General features: G+C 43.3%; 2 protein-coding genes across 3 annotated transcripts in view; one reads left to right on the forward strand and one right to left on the reverse strand.

Annotated features, from left to right (window-relative positions):
• ulk4 (unc-51 like kinase 4) overlaps positions 1-9,567 on the forward strand; it is a gene marked incomplete at its 5' end in the record, with an annotated part of 69,537 nt that extends 59,970 nt beyond the window's left edge. Inside the window, 3 exons of the mRNA XM_080472102.1 lie at positions 517-711; positions 5,573-5,661; positions 9,347-9,567. Coding sequence (XP_080328228.1) covers positions 517-711; positions 5,573-5,661; positions 9,347-9,407 — 345 coding nt within the window. The 3' untranslated portion in view covers positions 9,408-9,567. The remainder of the gene's footprint in view (positions 1-516; positions 712-5,572; positions 5,662-9,346) is intronic.
• Positions 9,568-10,922: 1,355 nt separating this feature from the next.
• Positions 10,923-23,411, reverse strand: ctnnb1 (catenin (cadherin-associated protein), beta 1). 2 transcript variants are annotated; one of them, XM_080471068.1, is made up of 17 exons: positions 23,252-23,411; positions 17,704-17,749; positions 16,984-17,208; positions 16,644-16,897; positions 16,315-16,553; positions 16,015-16,216; positions 15,734-15,878; positions 15,532-15,635; positions 15,274-15,408; positions 14,914-15,117; positions 14,341-14,499; positions 13,965-14,084; positions 13,519-13,669; positions 13,114-13,235; positions 12,948-13,008; positions 11,808-12,058; positions 10,923-11,550 (listed from the first exon to the last, which is right to left on the reverse strand). In XM_080471068.1, exons 2-16 carry the CDS (start codon positions 17,714-17,716, stop codon positions 11,844-11,846), a joined length of 2,349 nt encoding a protein of 782 aa, XP_080327194.1. In that variant the 5' UTR covers positions 17,717-17,749; positions 23,252-23,411; the 3' UTR covers positions 10,923-11,550; positions 11,808-11,843. The 2 variants fall into 2 exon arrangements, with proteins under 2 accessions (XP_080327194.1, XP_080327193.1); XM_080471067.1 differs by having other exon boundaries at positions 17,704-17,754.
• Positions 23,412-23,772: the final 361 nt, after the last annotated feature.

Consider the following 23,772-nt stretch of genomic DNA (forward strand, 5'->3'; position numbering starts at 1 on the left):
ATATTTTTGTTTACTCTTGGGGTTTTTTCCCATCATTTTGCACCACCTGTTTAAACTGCCCAGTGTTTCTTGTTTCTGAAACAATGATAATACATTCTACTCTCCTCTATTCTGTATGTACTAGTCAGAAAGTGCTAAAAAAGAACGAATATCTAATATATTCTAATCACAGATGTGTTTAAAAGAATAATCACTGTATCTGTCAATGAGTTAAATCGACTATGATGATTTTTTTTCCACCAGATAACTTTATGCAAATCTCAATAAACACAATGAAAACAACACCACATTGTACTTTGTGCAGTTTGCTACAGATTGTTGTTGTTTTTTTTTTTTTTTAAGATACAAATCACATTGTAGGAATCATTTTTCAGAGGTGAAAGCTGGGTGTAAAAACACTTGAAAGTCTAAAAGTCAGTGAGTTGATTTGTTTAGCGTTATCAGAAAAGTTGTTGCAGTGATTTAAACACAATAAGGATATTTCTTAATGCTTTAACTGTTAATCTCTCCATGTAGCTGCCTTCTGAAAACCAGGAAGTGTGCGAGGAGTCTCTTCAGTGTCTGTCCCTCCTGGTGCAGCTGTACAGTGGAGAGGGCGATGACTGTCTCTCACCTTCCTGTTTACGAAGCTTCTCACACGTGCTGCGCTCACAAATGCACACTGACGTCCCCCAAACTCCACGCACAACTCTGAGGATCATTAAACGACTGGTAAGTGGAGTGGACACATGTAAGCGCTCAGTCTCTCACACACACACACACACACACACACACACACACACACACACACACACACACACACACACACACACACACACACACACACACACACACACACACACACACACACACACACACACCACGCGTCAGCATTGTTTATGGACATTACATCAGATACTACTTTTTGCCCCGCTTGGAGAGAATCTCGGTCCTGGAAGCGCTACAGATTGAAAATACTGGAATAATAAGTCATGCATGCAGTCAGTACTGCAGTGCTGCTTTTCAAAAAATAATGTGAAGTTTCAGCAGAACATGACTGACAGAAGGACCAAGGCAGCACAGGAGGAAGAAATGTTGCTTTGTATGTGCCTGTCACTCTCTGTTCAAGTATCCATCCAATTTTATTTGATAGTCAAAGTGATTCGTGTTATAGGCCTGAGATAACCCGTAAGAGAGTCGACTGCCCTAACGCGGGATGAAATTTCTTGAAGTGACTACTTTCTGAATGTAATAAGTATTATTATCCTCCTCTGGTAAGAAGGAGGAAGCTGCAGCTGACAATCACCAGAGTGTAGCTATCAATGAAGCTTTCTGCACTGACACACACACACACACACAACTATAAGTATGTGTTGTGTGTGCGGCAATTTAGTGATTAAACTAGAAATCTATTTGGTTCTTCTAGTAGTTTCACAGAGACTTGCAGTAGGAATGTTCACCAACGTCATTCAGTTGTATGATTTGAATATTGATCAGCAGCACATTAGGCAGTTCTCCACTTTATCCCCATCCCAGCTTATTACACCCGAGGCAGATTACCAGTCCATCACAGGGCAAAAAGAGACAGTCACACACATACATACTCACATTCACATTCGCATGTACAAGCAATTTCAAGCCATTTACCTCAGATATACAATAAACTGTGCGAAAAACACACGCAAGTACAGTGAGGACATGCAAAGTCGTCCCAGAAAGCCCTTCAACCCAGACTCAAAATTCCTGCTGTGAGTGAGGAGCACAAGCCACTACGTGACTGCACAACCCATTTTAATAAGCATTTTAAAAAATTCCAATACTGCATGTCACTGATTTTAATGAATGCTTAATTTCTTAGAATTGTCTAATATTCATTTGAGCATCTGGTCAAGGGAAGAGGAAGAGTTGGTGAAGCAAAACAGAGAAAATGCCCCCTAAGAAGTCAACACCAAGTTAGAAAAATTGGCTGATTTTTTATTTTTTTTCCCCTTGTCCTGCAGACCCATATGAATTATGTAAACTGCATTCTTAATGTTTTGGCTTGGCCGCAGGGTCATGAAATACTTTTCCGCACGTGGGACACAAGGTCAGCTGTCACCCTGAGATCATATGATCTCACTGAAGGCTGTGCCCGCGAGCTGGTGTGTGTGTGTGTGTGTGTGTGTGTGTGTGTGTGTGTGTGTGTGTGTGTGTGTGTGTGTGTGTGTGTGTGTGTGTGTGTGTGTGTGTGTGTGTGTGTGTGTGTGTGTGGGTGGGTGACTCCTCTCACTAATTAGTTGTTGCCACCAGAACCTGGACACAAATGTCTCACCTCTCTCCATTTGTGTCTGTGTGTTAAGAAATGAGTCCTCTTGTGAATAATCCCTCCCTCCTTCCCCCCCAACACTCTCCCATACAGTAAAATCTATGTGTGTCTCCTCACCACCACCCTGAGCAATACATCTGACACGGCAGTGTGTTTCTGCCATTACCTCGTGGCCAATGGATGAGTCACCGCGCGGCGTCCCAGTGCTCCCAGCAAAGCAAGTTTATTTGTTCGCCTCACTTTCAGCACATTTAGTCACTGTTTGTATCACAACCGGTGATATAAAGATTTATCGTTTTACGCTTCCTAAAGGGTACATGGGTTTTTTTTTTTTTTTAAACTGGACTTCTGTAACTTTCAAAGTTTTGAGGAAAACACAATTGTTGTTTGCATACATGCATATACAATGCACGTATCTCTGCGTATCCGTCGGTGGCGCTTGCCGCTTTCAAATCAGCGATTCAATCAGTTAGAGTACCACAGACATTAAACACAACACACACTTCTTTCACTGATCTGCCTTCAGAGAAACACAATGACTCACACACACAATCTGCCTCAAACACACACCTACACACCCAGACAAGTGCCTGCCCTTCAAAAAAGGCTTTTTAATTATCTTTCATTGATTTCGGGGCTCTGTTAATCTCAATCAAAGATCCCGCTAATAGCTTGGAAACCGCGCGGGCGGGGCAACGCGGGGGGAATGAATCAAGTCTGCATTAGTGAAATTTTCAACTTGTCTTTTTTCAGTTACGACTTGAATGGACTTGAAGCGCAATGCTGATTAAATGAAAACACGTCCATAATAAGTTGTTTGAGTGAGATGCATTTCTTTTCTGTTTTTTGATGGAGTTTGGTTCCTCAGTTTTTAAACTTATTAGTCGGCCTCTAGAAAGAGAGCGCGCGTGTGTGTGTGTGCAGCCATTGGCCACAATTCATGTCCTTTTTAATCCAACTTCACACAAAACTATCAAAAAAAAAAATGCGTTGCTAAGTTGTGCCGTTAAACTAATCCTCGGTGAGTTAATGATACATTTGATAATCAAAGCTGGAAAAGTACAAAGTTGATCTGCGGTGACAGCGTTCCCTCGTAGTTTGTGCGACTCGTGCTCAGTTGCTCCGACTGCTGCGAGCTGAGGCAGGATGTTTTTGTTGGTTTTGCGCCGTCTTGCTCCTCACTGCTTGTTAACCCCGCACTCGTGTCCACAAAGCCTTCCTCTGATCTCTGGAGGCAAAACAAAAAGTCTCCAAAATGTCAAAGTATTTTATGTCCTCATATTGCAAGCTTTTATGGACTTGTGCCAGAAACAGGATGATTTGATTACGTGTTTCGCAGCCTGTCACTCACTAAGTGAATAGACTCTCCAATCCAATTTGTTTTAGATAATTTCATTGAGTCATTTTTCCAAGCCAAGTAACCCGTGACATGTTCACTTCTTTTGTCAGAGATAATTTATAGGTTGAGAGCAGTGACGTCATACTTAATTCGGGGGCCACGTACGACCCAGTTTGATCACAAGGAGCCAGTCACACCATTAAAACGACGTCATTAAATATCTGTATATACCGAATCACCAGTATTCACACAGCTTCCTGAAGCTTTGTTTTTTGTATCGGGATGTTTACCCATCAGACAAATATTCGTTCCTACCTCAAACTCTCTCTCTCTCTCTCTCTCTCTCTGTCTCTGTCTCTGTCTCTCTCTCTCTCATGTTGTATTTGTAGATGATCTTTATGTCATTCTACTATAAATTGCTGCACGCTGTGTCTCTGGTGTCACTTACGTTGTCACTTGTTTGAACTCTGGTTGCATTATGACAGTCCTCTGCTGTCTTCCTCAGACGCAACATGTCTGTCTGTCGTCTATATGACATTGAGTTCAGCATTATGGAGTGAACGACGCGGAGACGAGTGGACATGATGTAAGGATAGGGAGAGGACTGTGGGGGGGGGTGATGATAGGTGTGTGCGCTATGTCCTTTAACCCTGATGAAGAAGGAAGAAGTGTGTCTGTGTTGGTGAGAAAAGTGGTGGTGGTGGTGGTGGGGGGTGGGGGGTGGGGGTGTCTTTGTCTCCTCCTAACCCCGTTTCTTAGCAACAACTGTGCTGGGTCGCCACAGAGACAGAGGTGATGATGTCACCGTAGATCAGAGAAAACACGTTCACCAAACACACGGACACACATTCACTCAGGCAGACACGCACGCACACACACACACACACACACACACACACACACACACACACACACACACACACACACACACACATTTCCAATGCTTAACAAGGCAAAGGCGAGCATGATTCTTATTATTTACTGGAAGATTTGTGCCGTACCACAAACTTTTATGGCTTACCTACTGTACATATGGTCTTACGTCAGGTTTTATCTCATCGGTTTAAACTGAGTCATTTTTGGTGCAAGGAACGTTCTCAACACACAAGCATGCACCTGAGTGAACCAGGTGTTCCTGACGAGAGCACCGAGGAATCAGTGCGTGGACAAGCGTGTCAGGACAGGCAGGAAAACAGAGGATGAAGAGGTGGGGACGGACATGTCAGCAGGATGGATGGGAATACTTTTGAGCTGATCTACGACGATGTAGGCAGGAACATCCTGAAATAAATCCAACTTGCAAAAACAAAATTGTGTCTAATATGTATAGTGGAGAGAGATAAAACGAGTGTGTTTTTAGTATCTTTAGTCTTATTATTATTATTATTGTTGTTGTTGTTGTTGTTGTTGTTGTTATTGGTGAGACGATAGCTATAGCTGATTGGTTTGGCTGCTCTCTCTGACAAATAGATACAAGAAGAAAACTGAAGAATTAAGTACACAGCATTAACAGACAGTTCAATTATCACAAAATGATCTTAGATTTTCAGATCACAGTGTGACATTATAGGTGTCAGAGACCGTTTTGTAATCTTTTTACCATCAACACTATTTACTGTGATTCAAAGCGATCTCCAGCGAGCTCTGGCTGCTGTTGTTCACGTCTCACTTTGTTCACTGTGTAAACGTCACATTAGACCCATAAAAACAATGATGCATTGTGCCTGTAAATGGAGGTCATTATTCAAACTCTGTTCCATTTTATATACTGTACACAGCCAGAAAACAAAATGCTGCTCAGCATTTATTTATTAGCTCCATCAGAGCGACGTCTTCAGCGCCTCTGTTGATTGTGGTACAACAAATAATTGGCTTTCAGCTCGCGACACAGATTGAGCTTCTCCCTCTCACTTCTTCTCACTTCTGTTCCTTCACATCTTGTTTTCCAGGTGCAGACCTCAGACAGATCTGACTGGTTTGAATGTGCCGAAGGGACGGAGCTGATTGGTGTCCTGCATAATGTCTCAACATATAAAAGGTGCGTGCTGCTACTGTTACATGTTTGTGTGCATCATATAAAGAGGTTGTCCACGCTGTCATTTTCAGTATTTGTACGTGAGTCACTGGGACCGCAGTCCAAGCGACGTAGCCTGAACTTAAGGTGACGCTGCGGATGAACCGATTGCCATACAGTATATTAATTCAGTATTCCCAGGCCCCGAACAGTAATTGACCTCGTACTGAAAGGAGAAGGATTGCCGAATGTCATCCACAAGCTGTGCCTGACTAGTGAGCGTGTGAGGTGCACTCCCTCGTCTCACTCCAGGAAAGTCCCCTCGTGCAGCTCCTTCCTCGCACAGAAGCAACTCTTGTGGACGGCCTGTTTGCCTGGTGACTCACCTCACAACAATTTGTCATGAGGACACCTCTGAGGACTAAAGCTGATGTTACCACTGTCACATTCAAGTCTCTCAATTGAAGGGATTTTTTTGAAACCTTTTATTTCTAAAACAGCTTTCGATGTTAAATGTTATTATTTAGTCATATTCGGCCTCTTCGGGTTCTATTGTGTGTCCCTGTGTGGAAACCATTTTACACCTCAGAGTTAAATCTACTAACAATCCACTGTGGATTTTGCGGTGTTATGCAGCCTTTTCCCTCATCTTATTATTTTCACACATGTCTGAACATGTCTTTACATCGTACATGTCAAAACCATCTTTTCCTCCTTAATTGAAAGGACGTCTGCTTCTGAAGTGTCGACTTAATAACTCACACAAAACAGAGAGGAATCCCATGGATTATTAAAAACTCAATTTTATTTGTCGTGTTCTTGACATCTGATTGCAGGGGCTGGAAACTTAATCTGAACTTTCACTTTACAAACTAACCAGAGACTTTTTAAGCTTTGTTAGTGTAGAATTATGAGAAATATTAATCGAAACAAAAACAGTACTTTTCAGCTGTGTGTGTGTGTGTGTGTGTGTGTGTGTGTGTGTGTGTGTGTGTGTGTGTGTGTGTGTGTGTGTGTGTGTGTGTCATTACCTCTCATGAGTATGTGGGCCAAATGTGTGTCCACTTTGAGCCAAGGGTTTTGTCACCGTAGCGACCGTGCTTCTTTTGATCTATTGATGTTCGAGACCACCAACCCGACACACACACACACACACACACACACACACACACACACACACACACACACACACACACACACACACACACACACACACACACACACACACACACTCAACGTACTCACATGAAAAGTACACACTCTTCTACAAAAAACTCTCTCAAACACACATCAGATCAATAATGGAGGTGTTCCCTTCCCCACCACATCTCATCCACCACACCCTTTTCTTCTCCTCCTGCCCCCCCACTTAATTTTCCATGCTTTCTTTTACCGTTTTCTTCCTTTCCCTTTCTGTCTCACCCCATCTCTCTCTCTCTCTCTCCCCGAGTTTCCTCCCTTCCCTCGTCTCTCTTCTCTCGTTTTGTTTCTCCTCACTTTTTCTCTCCCTCACTCTCTCATCTCTCTCTCTCTCTCTCTCTCTCTCTCACTCTCCCAGTCACCCCCTTCCTCTCTCTCTCTCTCTCTCTGCCAGATGAAAGCACAGATCAGCTTCAGTCTTTGAAGTGGCAGAGACTGGCACCCTCCTACTGGTTTAGCAGTAGGAGGAGGGGAGCAGAGGTTTTAGGAGAAAGGGCAGGAGATGAGAGGAGTTATGAGGAGAGAAAAGAGGAGAAGAAGGGATGGAAAGAAGAGGGAGGTTGAGGAGAGGTTTTAATTGAGAGGATGAGAGGGCAGAGAAGTTGGAGACGAAGGAGGGGCGGGGCGGCGAGGGGAGCTCTGGGTTGAGATCTTAACCAAATGATGTCATTCAGCTTTTACCATGGCAACCTGAGGAATGCCTTTTCAAAATGTGTTGCCGGACCGCCGGTGGGGGGAGGGGAGGACGAGCATCACTGTTACCCCCCCCCCACAATACTCCCAAAGAAAAGCCTCCCGGCCCAAAACCTGAGCTGAGTTTACTGCAGAGTTCACTCAGTCAGAGCCGACGGTATCGCGGCCCGCTGAGATCTGGTGAGCAGCTCACAAACCTCCACCACTCCTGTGAAAACATTCAGCGCTCAGACAGTTTGGATCCAGGATTTTATCAAAACACTAACAGGCTGAGCGCAGCTGCTGTTCCGTTAGAGGAACGGTAAGCTGCCAGGCTGTCTTCAGAGGCTCTGAAAACTTGTTTTCCTCAGCAGTCAGCATCTCGCTGGAGGATCCTGCAGGAACACGCTCATTTCATTCCTCCTCTCGCCATCAGGTTAGAACTGCGTCACAAAGTCTTTAGTTTGTTTTGATTGGTTTTTGCTCCAGGAAGTACAACACTCATTAAGTTACAGTAGAGGAGAACCTTGGTGAGTGGCTCCAAACAGTAAATAAAAACAACCTTCCAATTCATTTAAAAGTCACTATGGGGATCATCTCTTTTGCTTAATTTGAATGAAAGGTCAAGTTCAGTACAGACAATTTATTGGCTGTAGGATTGGCCAGAAAATGGGCAAAAGGTGTTTCTGCCCCTTTAGCCAAGATAATTCCCGCTTTAGTGTTGGACAGTTGTTTAATATTACTCTGTTTTTGATGCGACTGAGAAACTCCTGTTCGATGTGTGATATTCTGGTGGATCTTGTCTGTGATTGGACGTCACATGAGGCACCGTAATAACCACTTTATGGGCTCGAAGCTCTTTCTCTGCTTTTCAGTACTTTCTGGATCTTCTGAATCTCATTGACAGTGTTGGAGTTATTGCTTGGATTGACATATGAATAGAAGTGCGAATGAGAATGAGAACTGTTGACTGTAATCCAACACAGATTATTTTACTGTCGCCTCTCCTTTGTCTCATGTCACAAATTTTTGAATGCGAGGCCTGAGATTTAATGAATGACCAAACTCTTATATTTGTCCTGAAACTTCTATAAACCCAATTTATCTTTTTCAAATCCACAAACTTTCAAGGGTTTCCAAGGCCTCTGGGAACAATTTTAATTGGGTTAATTATGTAGGTTTTAATTAACTGGAAAGGGTGGGAGGGCTCCTGCTGGCCTGGCTGTCCAGCAGCCCTCAACTCAAACACACCTGGGAGGAAGAGAAGAGAGGAGGAGGGACTCACTGTACAGCTATTAAAGTAGAAAGTAAACGTGTACTTGTGTGCAAAGCGACGATGTCGGAGTGGGATGTTGTGATTTGTTTGCTTTCGTGTTAGAATTTTGGCTTCATTGCAGGAATATCAAAGGGTTAAAGTCTGTAGAATCTGAAAGTTCCTCCATTTGCATGTGTGGATCCTCCGATTACAACACAGCCATGTGAGGTGAAGGATGGATATACTAATAAAATACTTCAAGGAAGATAATCTACCGGATGCATAATTAGGAAACGCCGTTGTGTGCAGGATGAGTCGTCATACATTGTTTTAAAGAGTGAATGTGAAACTTTTATAGAATTAATTTGCAAAGACCCAGAGAGGGATGAAACCAGATATACAGAATGAAAACTTTAAACGTTAAATTGAGCTTTTTTCAAGCCATGCCACTCAAATACTTAGTAGACATACACAAGTACCCTTCCAGACCAGGATGTCAGAAATATAGGACCCTCTACCATTTTCTGTCTCCGTGTAAGCTCCAGTGTTCATCAGATCAATATCTTCTTCTCTTTTTCACAGTTGTCATGTCGACGTGGCTCCACTGGCTGCTGAAATCCTCAAAGAGATCTCTGCTCCCTAAACGGCGTCAACAGATGAAAAACGGCTTCGACTTTGGATATTTTTACCTACAAAACTTTAAAGTTATCGTAACTTGTTATAATCTAAGTCTGTTTCTGACCAAAGTGAATCTCTTGTCTTTATTGAGTGTTGTTCAAGAATAAAAGGTCTTTACTAATTACACGGTGTGTACATTGTCCTTTGTGAATGTGTACTCTGGATGTACTCTGCCAAAAACCTCCGGCCCTCGGAAACCCTGAACTGGATAAAGTGGGACAGAAAACGGAGATCTTTTATAAATTTGAAGGTTTGAATTCATGAAACGGCAGTAGAAGTGCTCCCTGCAGCGTTGAGATGCATGATTATCAGGGACAGCAATAAATATCACTGTGTCACAAAAATAATGTGACATCACAATCAAGACGTCACTCTGGAGTTCATCAGACTGCACAGGATTACAGCCCGAGCGCTGATTCAGACTGTCACAGGCGTCACAACCCCGGCCTCCGAGGCAGCCTGGATGCTTCCACTCAGAAATAATGACAATATTAGCTCATTACATCACGCCTGTCTCCGCTGCCTGCCGGAGAATGAAGCTATGAGCGGTCTGTTAATGCCATTACACGCTGACACTCCAGCCTTTTTAGTATTTTGGTGTCACATGAATGAAATTGTTCCAGAGTGGGAAAAGTGCCAGGAACATGAAAAAAAATTATATATCAGGCTAATAGTCTACATCCGCATGCTATATGTCATTGTAGAAAAATACCAGTTATTTTGATGGGAGTGGGACAGCATGCGTGTGATGCTGGTATTCCACCTTCCTCCCACAGTGGCCATGCACGGTGCACACGTTTAACTGCACTAGTGTAGCTGTCATCCAGTACCAGCTGGACTTCGCACCAGTCAACTTTTACTACCTGAACTCATGTTCACCGCTCGCAGGCTTATAGTTCATCCCTCTTCACAGACCAGCTGCATCTGCAGGTCAGACGTTATGGTGCAAAACAAAACAAAAAGAAAAAAAATCACCCTTCTAATTTGACCGCAGTCTGATGAAATCTGAGGATGTTGGGTCTTTGGAGTGACTAAACTTTGTCCTCATCACACAGATGTAGAAAACTTAAAGTCATCCTTATTGTGTGTTTCAATCACAGTACATGCAACCATCCACCCCGAAATCCTGATTCCAATTCAACTCAACTTAATCTGCCTTGACAGTTTTTTTTAAACTACCAGAGTTAAGATGGAACCACTGCATCTATTCCCATGATCCTCTGGGGGATGTTAAGTGTTGTGACTGGTTTGATTCTTGATTTCAGGTACAAACAGATGGGAGGCGTCCAGATGAAATGACAGTCCATTTTATTGTTTCAGAACACAGCAGGCTACAGCAACCAGCTCCTCTCACTACCCCCACCCTTCAGTAAGAGCAGACCAACAGGAGCCTCCTCCCACCCAGCTAGTCAGCTACACCCCCTTTGGAACAGTGGAGACACACTGGTGTCCCCCTTTAAAGCAAGAAAATAGCTTGATATTTGGACCATGATTTCCAATTCATGTTTTTTTTTTTTTTTGTTTGTTTTTTTATACAAAAGCTACACAATGTTACACTTGATCATCAGAATACAAGTCAACGGATTAACTTTAGTGTTTGGACACCATTTAAAATGTGATCAGATTCTTTACTGGGATGGAGCATTACCACTTTAAAAAAAAGAAAAAAAAGAAAGAAAGAAAAACTCATACTACCAGAGACAAACTTAAAATACGAAGGACTGCAAAAACAAGAGATGTGTATCATAATTCAGAATAATGAAACAACAAAAAAAAGCAAGCTAGATTCAGTTTGTACCATACAGACTTGAGGAAAACGGAATAAAAAAGCAAAACAACCGAAAGTAAAAATTAAACGGACATAAAAAGGGTTTTTGAAAACCAATCATTGAGATCAAAATCTGTGAGTCATGTCAGGATTTGAAGTCAGCCCCCATCAGGCTGAGACCAGAACCGAACCGCACTAAAATCTAGTTTGTCCCAATGGAGTTTCCATAGACAGGAAACTCTGCTTGCTGTTTTTGAGTCTTCTTCAGGCACTTTCTGAAACCCCTCCTCCTCCACAAGGGCGAATCACGATGCAGGTTCATCCAGATCACATGATACAGCTGCAAACAAGAAAAAGAGGCGGTGAGGGGAAGGAGACGGCGCGGATGTTGGTCGAGGGCCACACACACAGATCAAACACCAGGAAACATCACACACACCACACCACATCACACAGCTCTGCAATTAGGACCAGTTTGAACATGCAACAGCCACAGTGGATGAATCCACTCTCCTCCCTCCTCAGACATTTGATGTCTCCACTGAGCTTCTATTATTACAACTAACAAGTCAGCAGGCCGAGTGCAGGAACTCTTACCTAGTAGAAAGTGTAGTGTAATGTTGGTCTCGGTATTTACAGGTCAGTATCAAACCAGGCCAGTTGGTTCGAGTCGCCGGGCGGAAGGCCCTCTATGAGTTCCTGGGCGTGTCCTAGGTCAGGAAGCCCTTCTACAGGGGGGTAGTCCTGGCCAGGGTGGTGGCCTCCCCCCAGATCGTGGTCCATCATGGGCTCCATGCCCATTGTGTCCCCTCCGTAACCCCCCGAATGAAAGGAACGGTAACTTGGGTCTGGTGTGGGGGGACGGATGGTGGAGAGGCAGGGGAAGCAGAGCAGTTGTTAGAAGCATGTTAACAAACCAAGCCGTCACACAGTAGTAAGATCACTTAAATGTACCACTGCACAGCAACACAGCACACAAAAACACGGCTGAACTCTGTTCAAACTACCACGGCAGGACTTTGAACTGAATTCAGCTCAGCTGGTGGTTTAGTTAACCGGGTCTTGTTTGATTCCACCAACAGAAATCCATCTGTGGCAGCAGGAGGCTTGTCGAATACATCTAACGTCATGCAGTAGGACCTCAGACTGGACTGATCAGTGGGACACAGGCTGTTGATTTGAATCTGCTCAGTTTCTCCAGCACTAACACGGAGCTCCACAACTCTGAATAAGTGAAAATGGCAGTGTTGTATTTGTACTAAATAATTAAATATGCTTCCATCCTTAACTTGGAGAGTAAACCTGGTTTGACAGTCACAATGGCAGTTTGGAGTCATTATTTGTATTTTGTTAAAATGATTGCAGAGCCCAGTCGATCAATTTTGGGAACCTAAAGCTGCTGTGCCGGAGAGGGATGTTACGGTACGGCAAAGCGCACCCAGGCCCAACTCTGTCTCTCGGTCCCACCACATAAAGTAGGTAAAAATGTAGGCAGGGTTGTGAACGACTCAGAGACACGTCCAGTGAAGAACGTTGAAGCGGCCGGCGGCCGTCCAAGTTGTTCTCTGTGACTCGGGTTAAACTTTCTCATTGCAGCGTCCAGCTCCTGTTGAATTTCCTCCTCCTGTTCCTGAGAGGAACGTCTATCTCTTTAAAAGACTGCCATGTTGTGTCATGCACCGACGTTTCGATAAACCCAGTTCACAAATCAATCAGTGAGCACAAAGGGGGGCTCACCTTCCGCTCTGTAGCCCAGAGGCTCTCCCTGAGCGCCGATGTCCAAACCCAGATCTCCAGTCTGCAGAGAAAAACACAATAGTGAGCAGGGTGGGAGCAATCTAAAGCACACAGCCCAGCTCGGCTGAATTCACATGGTGAGAACAGTTTAAATGATGTTGAGTACCTCGTTCCAGGCCATTGGCTCCGTCCTGAAGAGCGAGCTGGTGAGTTCTACAGACAGGCGTTTCTTGTAGTCTTGAGGTTTGTCCTCCGACATCCGGAACAAAACGGCTGCTGCGTATGTGGCTGAGAGAGAGAGCGATTGAGTGGACATTGGACCAGGTAGTGGGTTTACGCAAGCTTTTTTTGCAAGCAAAATCTGAATGTTCATGTTGCTTTACATATTTAATTAGTTAGGTCCATGTCACACTGAAGAGTCTCTCTGGGAAACAAACTAATTTCCAAGTGGCAGAGGTATAATAGTTATAATAGTGCTGCACAGCTGGAACAGCTCCTCTGAACATCTGCTGACTTAACATAACCTGATGTGAGTAAATGCAGAATGTAAATTGTGTTTTTGTGCACATACCAACTCCTTCATTGCGGCTGTGCAGCAGCTCTGTGAGTGGAGCGGTGGCTCCTTCAGCCTCGATGGCCTCTGCAGCCTCTTTGTCCTGGGCCAGCTCGCACAGGACGCCTGCTGCTACACGCTGGATGTTCTCAATGGGAGAATATAACAGCTGCACGCACACAGAAAAACAGGATGCTTCGATTAATCAGCGCACCGAGCATGCTCTTGAAAATCCAACACCCAAAGGTGACGGTGCTTCGGAGGCAACAATTTATTACAACAAGGCTTTAAAAATAAGGTTCGGAATTCACTTTCAAACAAACATCTCAAGAGTTAGAAAAACACAAACTGACTCAATACAGTCACATTTCAAACCATTCTATCACATTTACAAAAGAGTCCAAAACAAAGTGGACTTGGATGTATTTATTTGTTAAGAGTAAAATGAAGAGCTGCAGACGTACCTGTACAAAGAGTGGAATGGTGTTGAGTCCTCTGATGACTATTCTGTTGTGAACGTCTCTGGCCAGGATGTGAAGTGCCCCCGTGCAGCCCTCCACAATCTCTTCCATTCGAACTCCCTCCTAATAAAAGAAGAAATAACATTAATTGTCTATGCCTCTATACAGTCTGACCGACAGCTTATCTTTAAGGCTCTATCCAAGAATCACTTCAGACCACACATCCAGCCTACCTCACACCTTGAATCTGTTTTTTTGAGCAGTAGGTGGGATTTATGGTGAAGGGTATCACTAGATGTGGGTTAACCTCAGGGTAAGGACTCAGTTACTGAAGTGAATGTCTTCAGGAGGATGCTCATGCCAGTGTGTGTGTTCTCACCACAAACTGCTGCTGCGTGCCTCCCATGCTGGTGCGTCTCTGTGTGTCTTGGTGTGCTCTGACCAGCAGCTGAACCAGTCTGGGGATGGCGCCCTGTTCCCTCAGTGGGGCGTGGTTTGCAGGGCACAGTGCCAGATTACGGATCAGACCAACGGTCGCCTGATGAGGAAACACAGTAGTAGATCAGCATTTGGTCACCATCAGTCACAGCTAATTAACAAACTAAAATATTTGCAGGCACATTTTAATTACTATTAATACATGTAGCTCTGGGAATCGACTGCCATAGAAAAAAGTCCCAGAGCTTCTTTCACCCTCAGTGTCGCTACATGCCAAAAATATTCAAGGGGCTGGTTCTTGTCACTCTGCTTCATTTTGGATGCACTCTGGATATTGAACTGAGCTCATACATGTCTCAAGGGTACAACTTACAGCAGTACAGTTCAGCCCATTATTTCAGCATGAAAAGGTGGTGAAGTGTAAACTGATTAGTGGAACCAACAACTACATGACTGGCTGACAGTATGAAGGGAAGCTTACACAGCCGACTGCTGCAGGCGCGTGCGTGCGTACCTTGATGAGTGGCCAGTGTGACGGTGGATGCAGTAATTTGACAACCACAGGCAGGCCGTAGTGGAGTCTGACAGCATTCTGTGCCATCTCCGCATCCTGATGTCGAGATGTGAGGTGACGCAGGGCACAAATCGCTGGCTCTGTGATGTCTTCTCTGTCTCCAGCCCGCAGCACTGTGCGAACTAATGCCTCAATGCCTCCCACCTGGAGAGGATATCAGACACAACAGAAAAAATCTAAGCTTTTGTTTTTCTGAGTTACTGTTATATATATATATATATATATATATACACCTTTTTTTTTTTTAAGAATGCAGGTAATTTCACATTTTGTCATACACTGAATGGTGCATGTACTCACCTGGCAGACCATCATTTTATTCTTATAGTTGTTGCAGGTCAGGTTAGAGAGGATGCCAGCAGCACAGGTCACCACATTAATGTCATCACTGCCGAGCAGCTGCACCAGAGTTCCAAGCAGACCCTCCATTCCCTCCTGGACAGCAGATCGCATAAAACAAAAGAAAAATATAAAACGTACTGCTTTCTCATATTACAACGTTGCTCCTTTTCAAAATCAAAAGAGCCCAGCAATGATGGCAGGAGCAGCTCTCATCACCTGTTTGGTGGCAGCATCTGATAAGTTCCTGAGAGTCCAGAGACAGTTTTGGACTAGTCTCTGACTGGGGTCTGTCAGATGAAGTCCCAAAGCCTGCATACCACCTGGACAGAAGGGCAAACACGTAACAGTCTGTACACTTGCATGAAGCTGCAGGAAGAAAAAAAAAAATCCTGAATAATTAATTGTTGATGAAACCTACCGGCTTCTACAATGGCAGGCTTGTTACTGGAGCAGACTGACAGAACTTTGAGAACACGGCTTGTGGTCCACAACAGCTTCTCATAGGTGTAAGTCCTCATGATGTTGACCAGTGCCTGTGGGCCCCCACTTGCCAGGATTATCAACTACACCAAAAGAAGACACAACAGAGGTTAGGAGTTTTCTCAGATACATTTGAATCACACTGATGTCTTTCTTTACAAAGGTAAACATTGTACATTTTACTTTAGAACAAATGCACCACTGTGAAGAACACCTCACCTTGCTTTCCTGGTTTCCATAAGCCAGGATCTGGAGACAGTCGGTGGTGATGGCCAAGAACTTGACATTAGTTTTGTTGAGCAGAGCTACCATTTTCTGCAGACCTCCAGCTAAACGAACGGCCATCTTGGCGCCTTCTTGATGCAGAAGAAGGTTGTGGAGTGTGGTGATGGCGTAGAACAGGACGGAATCCACAGGTGAACTAGGGGAAGCAAATATAAAACATTACAGCAGAATGCCTCAGCGGAAATACATTGGGTTTTTTACTCAAAAGAACAATATGATCCTCCTCCTACATACCCGAGCATTTTAACTAGAGCTGGTATTCCTCCTGACTTGAAAATGGCCAACAGTCCCTCTCTGTGATGGGAAAGGTTGTGCAGTGTTCCCGCTGTACAGCGAGCCGTCTCCACATCATTTGTGTTCTGCATGGTCCTGACAATGGCAGACACCATCTGAGGTGAGCGCATGATGGCATGACGAGAAGCTTCCTTCTTTGAAAGTTGGTGGACCATCACTGCTGCTTTGTTCACTACAACCTGGAAAGGAAGAGTATAGATGTTACAGAATTATACTCATTGAAAAAAATGTATTGTACTGTAATTGAGCCTCAGGTGCACTATAATTACCTGGTCCTCATCATTGAGTAGCTTGGTCAGTTCTGGTATGGCTCTGGTTGCCAACTCTGCATCGTCTTGATAGTTGATGAGATTGACCACAGCGTGTTTGAGCATTTGCGAAGGCTCTGCCAGCCTCTGGACGTTGGTAGGGTTTGCTGCATCGTATTGTGTAGAAGGGATCTGCATGCCCTCCTCAAGAGTCTCTGGAAACATTGCAGCGCGCACTCGCTGGGCCCGTGTCATGGCATACTGACCATCAATGTCTGCAAGAAAATAAATGGCTTTGTTATACTTGACAGTAAGCTTTTATTGGCGACTGCTCAAAGATTAGCCTTATGTATCAACCTACCTTGTACTTGTTCCTGGGAGAAACTTTGGTTAAAGCCCTGCTCCCATTCGTACATGACCTGGTTGTCAACATCATCTTCCTCAGGATTGCCCTTCCCACTAAGAGAGGGGGCAGTTGTGGTGGCTCCTGAATGGATGCCTGAATCTAGGTAGGACTGTTGCTGCCAGTGACTGACTGCTGCTTTACGATCTGGCTCCATAGCCATATCCAGTTCCATCAAATCAGCTGCAGGAATAAAAACAAAAATATGACTTAAATAATTCAATCAACATTGGCAAAAGTCTGGTGAATCAACTTTGATTTTAAGCCATTTCACACCAGATATTCTTAAGCACTTATTAGCAATCATCCCCGTTTGGAAAGTTGTTAACATCATATTTGTTAGAATATACCAGCTGCCTCAAATGTGGCTCATTGCCTGAAACGTATGGCTTTTCCTGCTTCTTATGGCATTTTTGGTAGTATTATCTTTCAAGTGTGAAATGTAATTTAGCAGTAAAGGACTTAATAGTTGCGCTCAATTTTACATGTGCCTCAAGTCTCAAATTAAAATCAATAACCAATTCCCTTCAAATAAGAACATAAATCTGCACCAAGACAAAAACTAGTTAAACTACCATCAAGTGAAAAACACTACACCTATGTATTGATTAGTACACAAGCATAGCACACCAACATGAATTAAAGCAAGTGAACGCGTGCTTCAACATGTCGACTTACCCTGGGAAGCCATGTTCCTTTCTCAAACTGCGGCCAACACAGCTTCCTGATCTGAAACAAGACAAAAGAAAATTAGTTCTGTTTCCACTGCACACAACTGCACATCTCCAAGCTGCTTGCCAGCCAAACACCTTCCATTTTACTCAATGGAAACACAGCAAAGATAAAAGTAAGAGAAAAAAGCTGACTAAAATTTCAGACCATATATATATATATATTCCAAAGAGACGACCCCAGTAAGTGACATTCCAGTGACTTCTTTTCTTTCCTGTCTCCTCCCTTTCTTGGATTTCCTCTTCCCATTTAAAGCAAACATGCAAACAGCAGCAGCTCACATACAAAGCCACCATTAACTGTAGCCGCCACCAACTATTTAGGTGAAGGAGGACGGGGGAAGTGGAGCACTGGGTGGAGAGAAAAGAGGCTGGGGGAGGGAGGGGGCATATGCATTCCTTCCCAGGCTTTGAAGCTGAAACCACACTCTGCAGGAAAGTAAACACTGGCAATGGCAGGAGAGCGGTAGAGCTGGTGGAAGGGGATTAATTCAGGCAAAACAAGGCAAATTGAAAGAGAAGTATTTTAAATTCATACTCAAAGATAAATGTTTTGACAGTAATGCATACAAATGGGGGAAAAAACGCCTCAGAAAATTTGAGCTAAAAATGAGAAACATGGGCTGTGTATCCATGGTGCCAGAAACCCTTTTGTCAGACGCTGACAAAAGTACACCTGTGATTATTCCGAGACAGACTCGGCAGGAAAATAACAGACCAAATCCCTTTCAATCAAGACATTCCAGTTTGGACATGTCTGAATACTAAAGACTCACAGTTAAAATTAGGGGGGAGCTAAGAGCTACGGCTTCTTAAAAAAAAAAAAAAAAAGACTGCAAAGGCGACTACAATCAAAAATGTTTCCTCTAGTCAATGAATCAACCACGAGCAATAGCTGAAATAAATTGCAGAGGTTGAGCCACTCCCAGATTAAATGTTTGCCTATTGGATTATATTTCCTGTTGTCTGAATGGAAAGTAGATAACTTTTAATCCTAACCTACTTCTTCTAATATTGTCTAGCAACAGGTTTGTGCCACCAGTTCTTATCTTGATGTCTTTAGAGGGGGTTTGGAAAAACTGTACAAGTACAGTTCTTCTGAATTTAGCACAACTGTAAAATCATTTGTGAAATGAACAGTAATATGTTAAAGCGATCAAGGGACTCAATCAAGAAAAGCTGCAATCACAACCAAAATAAATCCACTGTCACGAATAAAGTGATACTGATCTATTTAAATTAATTAACAATGACAGGATGTAAGTGCATTACAGAAGAAACTCCCTCAACACAGTTAACTTTTAAAGCCCTGTTTTGGAGATCTGGCCAACCCTATTTATTCTGTATTTACTAGAGTTTGGTCGTATAGTGTCGGCTGGAGTGAATGATTTCTAAAACATCTCCACAGAACAAAATGCACAACCACAATTTGACTTGAAGTTCTGATTTAGAAATGTGTTTGGTGTGGTGACAGTGGATTGAAAGGTGTTGCTGATGAGCAAATGTGTGCAGCATGAAAGAGTACAACAGACACCTAGGAAGGCGTTAGGAAGTTATTAGTTTGGCCCAGGTTCCAAAGTTTAATAACTTCACAGGATTAAGTTTGGAAATATTTAGTCTCAAAAACACCAAAGTGGAGTCCTTCAAAGAAGTGGACTTACAGAAATACATTGTAGCAGCATATGGTGTAAAGTCAAGGATGAATGTGTCGGACTTTGCAGTTAAATGGCTGCCAGTATGCAAACACACCAAAGGACAAAAAAACCCTCTAAATTACCTCCCTCATCACACACACACAGCTCAGCTGTGTCATTAAAACTAAATCTTGAGTCAGCCTCCAAAAAACTGCTGCTTCTAACCACAAACGCACCAACTCAAATTCACTGTTCACACGCCATCCTTGCAGCCTCGCAGGCCTGCCCTCATATAACCTAGCCTGCTTCTAATGGGAGCCATATGTCCCATACAAGCCTGCATACAAATCAAACATACAATCAAAAGCACACAGTGAAACCATTTATGATTCACACGGCTGGAAAAGTGGTTCCTTTGAAAACTGAGCCCATCGTTTTTTGCTTTGCAAACAGGAAGAGTCTGGCGTCCAACTGGGACACAAATGGCAGACTCACCCTAAAGTCAGACTATGAACATTGACACCAAAAACTCATTACAGTGAGAGTTCCTAGACTTCAAGCTAGCAGCACAGCCACTAGTCTGAACGGGAGGTTTCTTTGAAGCCAGACATGAAATCCAATATGTTTGAGTCTTGACTGGTCCAGTTAAAGGCCATACAACCAAAACCAGATGACTAATGAGTGACACACCAGGCATCTGAGTCAGACGGCTGATCTGAAGGAGGAGAAAGTAATGTGTTGACTCAGTAATCAGGTATCAGGCCAATATGATGTATATGGTACAATGCTGCGTATGTACACACAAAGTCTGACAAGTTAAGTTTAACCTCGGCATCGCTGTCCCAGGTCAACACTCAAATGACAGGGTGTACTGGTCCAACAGAGGCGGAAAAGCTAGGAATAGTGTAGCTCTGTGCCAGTGTCTCAACATGGTCAGTTTGGATAAAGTATAGAAGCTGCAGGGCTCATTGATGTATGAATGACAGACTCGAAAACTGCTCTCTATAAAAGACAATCATAAGGAGGAAACATAATCAACCATTAAAAAAAAAAAACACACGATATAATGCCAGGTCTTACTAGTTTGTTATTAGAGGTCTCCTGTAACATTCAGAATGTAATTTATTCATCCAGTCATTCGACATCGGCAGTGAGAAAAGCAACAACCTGAAAAAAACTGTGACCAAACAGGAAAATTTTATTCTTTTATATCTTTGGACAGAATAAGAAATGTGAACACTGCACACAAACAAAATCCCTAAAACATACCAATACCTCAAAATATTCTAATTTCAGCTGTTTTGTAAATACCTAAATTAAAACCTAATGATCTAAATGTTTAGCCAATATGTCAAAGACGCTTTCCCTATATTCTTATTCCTGAAAAGAGAAATGTTATCCATTTGAGAAATGTATGCTGAACTACCACACAGCCAGTAGGAAGAGGGCAGCTATATAACGATTTAGAAAAATTTACTTTTTTACTTATCTGAAACATTTATTCTTTAAATTATATTTTGTAAAACTACATACATTTGATACTTTGCATTCAAGTATTTTAATCGTACAATGTAACATTAAATCATTTATATTTTATATGAAGAAATATAGATCTTTGGTCCCAGAGGAAATGTGCTCTAAGGGAAAAGGGCAGTTAAAGACTTCTTACCCTTTGCACAGTAAATTTCCTCTCAATAGGAACCCTGAGCAAGTTCAATACATTCATATGAGTAAATGACCTAAACAAGCTGTATTATCAGCACAGGCAGAAAGGCTGGAGCTGCCACGGGCTGAGCCATGTAATGTGCAGGGTCAGCAGCCCTCACTGCTGGCTGCCAACAACACAATGAGCCCAGCGCCTGCAGCCACTGCAGGGCTTTATTCTCTGTCTCTACTGCAAAGTGATGGATGCCTGTGGAGGAATAAGAAATAGGAAAAGCATCCCTGGGACTTTCACGTGAAGGTGACTTTCCCCACTGAATTGTTTAATAATTACTAATTCCCTGGTAAATGGAAAAAATGACACGTTTTTAATACAGAAACTCAAGAACGAGAGAAAGATTTATCATGACAAGTTAATTGTGAGTATATCATTAAACACATTATTCATTGGTCCAACTAAATGGACTTAATCACATCGTTATGTGTTCCAAATTGGCATCTATATAACCATTTAAGCTTGTACATTTCAACAAATGCTATATTTAAGGCTGTAATTTGCATAAATCAACCTAAACATTAAAACAATCCGTTTACTGTTATGGTTGATTTAAATTCAAAGTCTTGTCATGGTAAAACCACTGGAAAGGATGATAGCTGCAGTCTTCCTGTGAGTGGATTACCTCAAAACAACCACAGCCGGTCTTGTAAGTAACCCACACCCACGTTTCCGCCTCACAATTTGTAAAGCACTGTCAGAAAATATTGCTGACAAGATGACAGATTTGTCACCTTTGTTCCGATGTGTAACGTGTTCGGGGATTTCACTCAAGTGTCACACAGAGGGGAAAAACAAAAAACAAACCCATTTAAATCTCAAATAAACTCAGAGCCACAGACAAAGCAGGGATTTCTGGGTCAGAAAAGAAGCAGACTGGTGAGATTAGAGCAGGAACTGAGTAAAAGTGGACCCTGCTGCAGTGCCACGAGTTAAAATAAACCAGTTTAGCTGCACAGCCTGAAAATCTGGACTCAACCAGGCGCTGCCTCTCTCTCTCTCTTTAAGTGCCTGTCCAGAAAAAGCAAAATACACCAATGACATGAAAACACACCAAATAACAAATTAAACATGCGTTGCCACCAGATCACAAACAATTTCCTGACACCAACTGAAAAGGTAAAACAGCAAGACGTCTCTAACTTTTTTCCCTTTATTTTATCCACATGGCTGCATTTACGCACCCATTTCAGTCAACATCCATTGAAAATGTGGACGTCGATCTGAACAATGCTGAGCTGACCCCCCCCCCTCTCAGCTCCACAGCTGCTGGCTGCCACACACTTTCTTGCCCCAACACCGCTGACTCAAATTTCACTCCGTGGCTCCTCCTCGTCTTCCTCCCAAAGCACAACGGCCAGGAGGAGGAGGAATGTGTCGGTCTTTGTTTAAAAGGACGGATTGAGAAAACACACCGTCGTGAGCCTTACGACCTGAAATGAACGCGCAGACAAACTGCAGATAAAGTTAAAGACTGGCTTTTCGTTTCGTGGATATTAAAACATTGAACCTTTCTAACAAAAGTTATAACCGAAACTTCAGTCGGGATGTTGAACCGACTTGGTAACTTCTCACAAAGTCAAATCCACGTTAAGTTTTAAAACTCGTGTTTAATCTGTGTATATCCCCGCATTGTAACGAGCCGATGTGACTCCGCATTCAGAGTAATGCAGCAGCGCAGACAGACGGACAGAAGTGGGAAAAAAAAAAAAAACGTGAGTCAGATTGAAGGAATGTGAGCAGAGCTGGAAGTGGGCTAATAGTTAAAGCTAACGTTTGCTAACTACGACAGTTACTCCTAAAATCCCTCTGAAGGCTCGTGGATCAACTAAAATCCAGCGGTTCAAACGAGTGACGGAAAACAACTGCCTCACAGCACCCAAGACCAAACCGTGTTCTAGTATGAAGTCAGTGGATATCGTTGGCAAAAGCATAGATATTCCCCCATTAGGCGGTGGCTGGCATATCCCACACCGCAGCTGGCTCGCGAGTTGTTGCGGCAGCGGCAGCAGCAGCAGCAGCAGCAGCATCCCCGGCCGGCCCGCACACCACAACCCGTCTCCATTCCTGCTGGCTTTCACCGAGCCGGACACGAAAAGTGGAGAAAACTGAGCAGAGCCGATAGTTTGCATGTTGAAGCCTACCCTTTGTCAACACAGCAAGTCCGTCCACTCCGGCCTCGGTCAGTAAAAACCACTCAAAAATGGAAAAAAAAAAGTCGAGCAAATGTTGAGGGCGAGCGTCAGTGGGGAGCCCCCGTCCACTCCCAGTACAGACAGCCACTGAGCCGCAACAGCACAGACTGGAAAATGTAAGATGGCGGCGGTCTTATATGGACCGAAGAACACCCCTAAACACTCAATATCCTGCCGAGCTACCGAACAAAATAGAAACCAAAATCACACATTCTGTTAAATACCCGCTTCTCTCACCAAACGTTCTTTATAATCATCCACAATGATAAGCAGATATGTTGATTCAGAGTGATTCTTGATTTACGAGAGCAAAATAAGCCGAAAGCAATGTTTACGGTTGAGTATGAATACACAAATGAATGAAGTTCCGGCGGACTAGAAAAGGGAAATCCGATTCCTTTCCCCGAGTCAAACCTATCAGACAGACTGCACTAAAAACCTGGACTCTTTTCACCTACGCAAAGACGCAC

The sequence above is a fragment of the Lipophrys pholis genome, assembly GCF_963383615.2.
Source record: "Lipophrys pholis genome assembly, chromosome: 9".
In the NCBI taxonomy this organism is placed as follows: domain Eukaryota; kingdom Metazoa; phylum Chordata; class Actinopteri; order Blenniiformes; family Blenniidae; genus Lipophrys; species Lipophrys pholis.

Excerpts from the sequence above, each read along its gene's own strand:
- ctnnb1 (XM_080471068.1), bottom strand. Across the intron at positions 16,554-16,643 it reads TACTCAATGATGAGGACCAG|GTTGTAGTGAACAAAGCAGC; the intron begins GTAATTATAGTG and ends CTTCCTTTCCAG. Across the intron at positions 14,085-14,340 it reads GCACGCAGCAGCAGTTTGTG|GAGGGAGTTCGAATGGAAGA; the intron begins GTGAGAACACAC and ends TTCTTTTATTAG.